At 44.0% G+C, this 6,915-nt stretch overlaps 1 protein-coding gene across 2 annotated transcripts; it reads left to right on the top strand.

The window, feature by feature from the left end:
- Positions 1–188: 188 nt before the first annotated feature.
- LOC116918049 (embryonic protein DC-8) lies at positions 189–4,134 on the top strand. Of its 2 annotated transcripts, XM_032923712.2 has the most exons (6): positions 189–310; positions 652–750; positions 825–3,570; positions 3,635–3,693; positions 3,756–3,873; positions 3,935–4,134. In XM_032923712.2, the coding sequence occupies exons 1-6, from the start codon at positions 276–278 to the stop codon at positions 4,010–4,012; spliced, it is 3,135 nt and encodes a 1,044-aa protein (XP_032779603.2). In that variant the 5' UTR covers positions 189–275; the 3' UTR covers positions 4,013–4,134. The 2 variants fall into 2 exon arrangements, with proteins under 2 accessions (XP_032779603.2, XP_045024615.1); XM_045168680.1 differs by lacking the exon at positions 652–750.
- The last annotated feature ends 2,781 nt before the right edge of the window (positions 4,135–6,915 follow it).

Below are 6,915 nucleotides of genomic sequence, written 5' to 3'. Positions count from 1 at the left end.
TTCCATGGAAATCTCAATGTCGTCGGAAGCAACGTTTTATTTTTGGTTTTCTCCTCTTTTTCCTTTTTCTTTTATTTCGAAATGCATGTCTCACTGTTCGAAAATCCCTGCATCGATCTACCAACGTCGATGATTGTCGAAAGGGTATATATAAGGCCTCTCGAACGTTTCACGCTTTATTCTCAGTCTTTCAGCGATCTATCGACAAGTGAACAGACAAGAACGTCAAAGGAAACTCATCTAAGCGAGAAAGAAGAACACGCAATATCAGGACCATGGCTGACGTAGTGGATCTCATCGATATCTTGGTGTAAGTTTTTCGTTCTTTTCTTTCGTTTGGAGGAAGCCTTTTCAATCCCCTTTTTTCCTCTATTGTGCATAGATGTTGCTTTTTTTTCATATGCTAGTAGACTGATCGATATAATATCAATACCCGTTACGTCTTGTTTTATCCGGTGCTTTGTCCAGTGCGCGTAAAATTGGCACGTTCCCATTTTACTCGGAATATGTGTAGAAAATCGGTTTATCTTAAAAATGTAGTCGTTGTGGGAAGCGGTTCGTAATCATGGCTGCCGTCCAGGAATTAAACGCATGCAGAACGATTAGTTAGCCCAATGGGGATTCAATTTTCATTTTTTTTTTTTTCTTTAGTCGAATAAAACGGCGACGTCGTATCGATGTTGCGCTAGTCCTTTGTTTGTGTCTCCTGGCGGCTGCCGCGATTGAACCGCCTCTAACCGCCGATGAGAAGTAAGTGGGAACGATTGACGACGTTTGTTTGCAAAATAACTAAGCGTTTGCTTTTTTTTTTTTTTTAAATAAAGATCACAAGAACAAGAAGCAAGGGAACGATCTTTCGCCACCGACATTCACAGTCCATCGCCTCCATCTGGCTCGCTCCTCGAAAAAGCGAAAGAATCGGCAGCCGACATGGTTGGGCGGGTAGAAAGAGCCCTAAAAGAAACGGCAGCTACAGTCAAGAGTAGCATCAGTGACCGTATGCCAGAGGAGACGCACAAAGTTGAACCTCAGCAACAAGAATCGCTTTACGGGCAAGTCAAAGAATCAGCATCCGATACAGCGGAACGGGTGAAGAGAGCTGTTGGCGCTGGTGAACAACCGGAAGAAATGGCCGAAAAACCAGAGTCTTTATTACATCGAGCCAAAGATTGGATAACTGGGACGACGCATGAAACCGCCAAACAAGTCCAGCAACCTGAAAAGTCGACTTTGCAGCAAGCTAAAGATAGCACGGTTGATTCTGCCCAACACGCTAAAGATGCAACTATGGATGCTGTCCATCGCGCCAGAGAGGCTACCATGGATGCCGCCCAGCGCACTAAAGATGCAACGGTCGAATCTGCCCATCAAGCTCGAGATGCTGCATCTGGAGCGGCTCACCGAGTTCAAGAAGGAATTCACAACGTTGGTAGCCAAGCCAGCGACACTTTGGGCTCAGCTTATGAACGGGCAAAGAATTTAGTTTCGCAAAATACTGACCAGGCGCAGGAACAAGCACAGCAAGTCAAACAACAAGCGGAAGAAGCTGCCCAGCAAGGACAACAAGAAGGCGAATCATTTTTCCAGCGGGCTAAAGAATGGGTGGCAGGCAGCGCTCACGAAGGAGCTGAAAAGGCGGAACAAATGAAAGAGCCTTCCACTTTCGAAAAAGGTAGAGATGCTACCATGGATGCTGCCCAGCGCGCAAAAGAGGCAACGTTAGACACTGCTCACCAGGCTCAAGATGCTGCATCCCGAGCGGCCAGACAAGTCAAAGAAGGATTTCAAGATGCTGGAAATAGGGCCGGTGAAACTGTTGAATCAGCCTACGATCGTGCAAAGAATTTAGTTTATCAAACTGGCGATCAAGCTCAAGAACAGGCCCAGCAAGCTAAGCACCAGGCAGAAGAAGCTGCTGGCGAAGGAAAAGAGCAAGCCGGATCCATTTTGCAACGAGCCAAAGAGTGGGTGACGGGAACAGGCCAGCAGGCGCAAGATATGGCACAACAAGCTAAAGACACCGCGTCAGAGAGTGCCCAACAAGCTCGAGAGAAAGCAGAAGAGGCAGCCAAACAAACCCAGGAACAGTCAGGATCGTTCGTGGAGAGAGCAAAGGATTGGTTATCTGGAACCAGCGATGAGGTTAGAAGCCAAGCTCAAGATACTGGAGAATCAATGTCTGATACGGCCCAGCAAGCTAAAGAATCAGTTTCGGATGCTGCACACCGAGGAAAAGAAGGAGCTCAAAATCTTGGTGAGCAGGGAGCTGAGCATGCTGAATCCGTCTTCCAACGTGCCAAGGAATGGGTAACAGGAACGGGGCATCAGGCCCAAGACATGGCCCAGCAAGCAAAAGATACCGCCAGTGGAACTGCCCACGAGACGAAAGAACAGGCCGAAGACGTAGCTAGAGGAGCACAAGAACACACAGGATCTTTGGTTGAAAAAGCTAAAGAATGGTTATCGGGAAGTGGTGAACAGGTTAAAGAGAAAGCACACGAGGCTGGTGAATCCATTTCCGATACGGCCCAACAAGCAAGAGACTCGGCGTCGGGCGCAGCTCGTCAAACTAGAGAAACAGCCGAAGACATTGGCAACAGAGGAACCGAGCAGGCGGGATCCATTCTGCAAAGAGCTAAAGAGTGGATCTCTGGAACTGGTGAACACATCAAAGACACTGCTCATCAAGCTGGAGAAAAAGCCTCCGATACAGCCGAACAAGTTCAAGACGCTGGTGCGCGAGCAAGCCGAAAAATGCAAGAAGGAGTGCAGAAGGTGGTAGCTCCAGGTAAAGAACATATTGAAACTCTCTACCACAAGACGAAAGAAGGTGCGACTGATGCCGGCACTGAAGCCATGAAAAAGGCCCAACACGCGAATGAAAGGGCCATGGATATAGTCTGGCACGTGAAGGGGGCAACAGAGGAGACTGGAAACAAAGGTGTAGAGGAAGTTGGATCTTTCTTAAAACGGGCAAAGGATTGGGTAGTCGGAAGCGGAGAACAGGCGAAAGAAAAAGCAGAAGAGGCAGCAGGTTCTGTTGGCGATAAAGCTCACCAGGCGAAGGAACAAACTGAAAATGCAGCAGAACGAGGCAAAGAAAATGCCGAATCGCTTTTGGAACGAGCTAAACATTGGGTTTCTGGAAGCGGAGAACAAGCAAAAGAAACAGCCCAACAGGCTCGTGATTCAGCTTCGGATGCTGCACGACGAGCACAAGAATCGGTGTCCAGCACTGGCCAACAAGCTAAGGATACCATATCGGGAGCAGCTGAACAGGGTAAAGCGTACGTTGATCCAGTCTACGAGAAAGCCAAGGAATGGTTAACTGGCACGAAAGAGTCAGTAGCGGAAACTGCTCAACAGGCACGAGACAAAGCTTCAGAAACTGGCGAAGCTATCAAAGACAAATCGGCTCAAATGGGAGAAAAGACTCAAGAAACGATGGGCCAAGCTAAAGACTCTGGAGTTGTTCACAAGCTAGGTGATGCCATGCACGATTTGAGGCACACCATCATGGAGAAACTCCACATCGAGAAGCCTCATCATCACGAAGATGCTTCTGTGACGGTAAATCTTACTTTCGATTCAACATGTAATTTATCTCATTGTTTTGGTTTTCATCTGGATTCAGGAGAACGAACCTAGAAAACAAAGTGGAGGATTCAACATTCTCCCTGTGGCTGATGCAACGTAAGACTTAACACCGAATTTTGTTTGATCTCTGAACATTTTCTTACCAAGTTTTTGTACAGATTGGAACAAGAGCGTAAAGCCAGCTGGCCAAAGGAGGATATTCCGTCTAGTGATGAAACGCAGTCGTCTACCTTCTCCAAGTTAAAAAAGCGTCTGAGCGCATACTTGGGATCACATGTAACATGTATTGGGTGTTCAGTTAATTGACTCGATTCTAATTATTTTTTACGTGTTACAGGAGAACATAGATAACATGCAGCCGGAAGAAGATGCTTTATCAGATCCCACACAAATAGAGGATCGGGTGGCCATATAAGATTTATCTTCGATAAATCGATGATCAGTTTTTCGAAAAAAAACTCCATTTAGTGTGTAGTTCATATTTTAAAAACAGATGTGATCTTAAGTGAAAAGGAAAAAATAAAAAAATAAAACACACATATTGTCTTTGTTTGAAACAGAATTTTTGCCTTGGGTATTATTTCTGGGTTTATTTTGTAATGCCAAACTCCCGTGATGAACGTTAGATGGCGTAGAGCCGTTTTGAAACGTGTTTTGTACCGGAAATTCCTACTAGTGTTGAGGCTTGAGGGTAGGGTAAGATTCGAACAAAGGTTTCTCCACCCTGTCCTTGTGAGTAGCCATTTTACCCTTGACAGCCGTGTGACCTCGTCGCAACTCACTTCTTGCCATGCAAAAGAGAAATGAATGCTGATGCTTATTTACAAATCAAAATGTATGGCTGATTTTGTTTCTTACGATCTTTCTCTTGTCACAACATAATGTTTCAGCTACTTCTCAAAGTTTTGTAAACCATTTAAACGATCTGAATGAAAACAGGCGATACATGGTCGTTTTCACTCTACTGTAAGTATTTCTTTTTTTTAACTTATATGATTAGTCAATCTTATCTCAAAAGTTACAATTGTCATTCATTATCATTTTCGGGGGTTTGGTTTTTCATTTGCCCTGTTTGCCTTTTCACACTTTCCCTCCTTTTCGAGACGTTTGAGCGACGTCGTTGACGAAGCAAGTAAAGTTACGGCTACCATTGCAAACTCCTAATTTTTTCTGTTGGAACGCAATGTTGAAATAGATGCCATGACTAGGTTTAAATTATAAAGTACCTAAATTAATTGGAGGCCATTGGCCTGCAGCAATGGGGGAAAATAATTTAGAAGGTCATGAGAGGTCATTGCCATCTTCTTTTCTTTAAAACGGTAGCCATACTTAAAGTCAAGTGGGAGTGAAAATTCGCATCGTCAAATTCCAAAAATAAAAATCACCGTCCTCCCTTGAGGCTTTGGGTAGGTTTTATAAGCTCTGAACTTTGATCGTCTTTTGTTTTCCTCCATTTTGTTTTCTGCTAGGGAGACAAAACCAAGATGTCGTCTCTGTTCCCCAACATTTTGAACTGCCTGTCTCTTCCCCACTAAATTGCTTGTTTCAATTGGTTGATCAAGGTTGATTGGCGATTGAGGAATGGAAGTTGCAGTCGAAAAGGTAGACACCATTAAGGTGTGGGATGAGAAATGTTAACCTCGCTCGACCTCGAAACAAATCCTAGTCCCCCACCGGCGGCGTTGAGGGAGAGAACAAGGGTAAGGGAGGCTGTAAAGTGAGAGAAGGTGTGGAGATGCAGCTCCCCATAAAGTGGCTCGACCCTGCACTCGTCAAGTCAATTCAATTCTTGCATTCGAACTGTCAATTGTGAGCTCATTTTTCTCCCGTTTCTCAGTCCACATCCATGGTGGATTTCGTTGATGAGTGAGGATCGTTAGTCGCGTTGAAAACGTTCCTCAAGTTAAGAGTTCGTGACTAGATCTGACACTCGTCCACGACGTCGACTCTGTACATCAGTGATTTGCTGTTGAATTGTGAAACCATATGTTTTATTCATATTTGCTTGTTTCTTTGGTGGTCTAGCTGTATGAGGTTTTTAAGTTCATAAAGCTAGATCAGCAAGGCAACAAGTGAAGTTGTATTCAACTACACTTTTATTATGCATATGTTTTTCAACATAGAGTAACGGGACCTAGGAACTACCGCTTGTGGTTGATTGAATTGTCGATTTTTTAAATTCTAATCGGTTCAATTGTCTTATTTCTATCACAGTCGTAGTTACTAGATACCGAAGCTCTTCTGTCTCACTCACACAGGCAAGTTAAGCACACAGCCCCCCAGTGCTGAGTCTTGTGGTTGATGTGCTAGATATTTTAGCTTCAACTCTCGGTTGCATAGCACCACGGGATTCAGCCGCTGGTGCGCCGTTGATTTTTTTTTTTTTTTTCTTTATTACTTTGTGTTTTTTTCGTTTTTTTTTCGTTTGTTCAAGACAGGCATCAGGGGGGAACTTTACTCAGTTTGATTCATTTAATTTGAAAGTCACTGGGTACGTTCGCCCTTGTTGAATGAATCTTATATTCCTTCAGTTCAGTTTAAATTTGAAATTCTTCCAGATGTCTCTAGAAGAAGACAAAGCCAACCGTCAAATATGGTTTGACCTTATTTCTTTTGGTATGCATTAAACTTTCTTTTTATGACCTCCCTCCGTTTCTGCCGAGTCCCGTTAGCTGTCGTTGACCTAGAATGGGGTTGTACACGTGTGGCAGTTTGAGCCAATCCTGTGTGAGCTCTCTAACTTAGCTGGGATCGTGAACTTGTTCCGGCCGTTTTACCCTCTTTTGACCCCTTTTGGGAGGGGGTGTGTGTAGCCTGTTTAGGGTCGTCAAGCGGTCCCCGATCTCTATTCCACGGGCTTCCTTCGACAGAGCAACATCAAAGAGACATCGCTCCAAAGTTGACCTGTTTGAATGCGGATGGAAGTTGAACAACTTAAGTGTGCGTCAGTCGGCGAGTTCGGTTTTAGTTATATGTTATATTCAGTCAGTATGACTAGAACCCACACTCGTCCGGTTGCTGTATTCAAATTCGTCTTCATCGACTACTTCGTTTTGTATTCCAAGTGTAGTTTCCCACAGTTCCTTGGTATTTATCGGTGAATTCGACCATGGTTTTGTTGATTTAGAGAAACATCACCGGGTAGAATTCATCCAGAACTATCAAGCTTAATGCTTCTGTCATGGGTGCATTTGTTGTATATTATGTAGAAAATAAAATCGATTTATGATAATTCAACTGATTATATTTACAAAAAATTCAATTTTTTATTGTACTAATTGCAAAAGTAAAATGAAAGAAATACATTTGGCAATACTT

This window comes from Daphnia magna, linkage group LG2 (assembly GCF_020631705.1).
Source record: "Daphnia magna isolate NIES linkage group LG2, ASM2063170v1.1, whole genome shotgun sequence".
Lineage (NCBI taxonomy): Eukaryota > Metazoa > Arthropoda > Branchiopoda > Diplostraca > Daphniidae > Daphnia > Daphnia magna.
Note: the sequence above shows the minus strand (reverse complement) of the source record. Positions and strands in the feature narration are given on the sequence as shown.

Bases quoted from the DNA above. Each gene is read 5' to 3' on its own strand.
- LOC116918049 (XM_032923712.2), top strand. From the start codon at position 276: ATGGCTGACGTAGTGGATCTCATCGATATCTTGGT. The intron at 311-651 runs GTAAGTTTTTCG...TTTTTTCTTTAG, and splicing joins GATCTCATCGATATCTTGGT to TCGAATAAAACGGCGACGTC. The intron at 751-824 runs GTAAGTGGGAAC...TTTTAAATAAAG, and splicing joins CCTCTAACCGCCGATGAGAA to ATCACAAGAACAAGAAGCAA.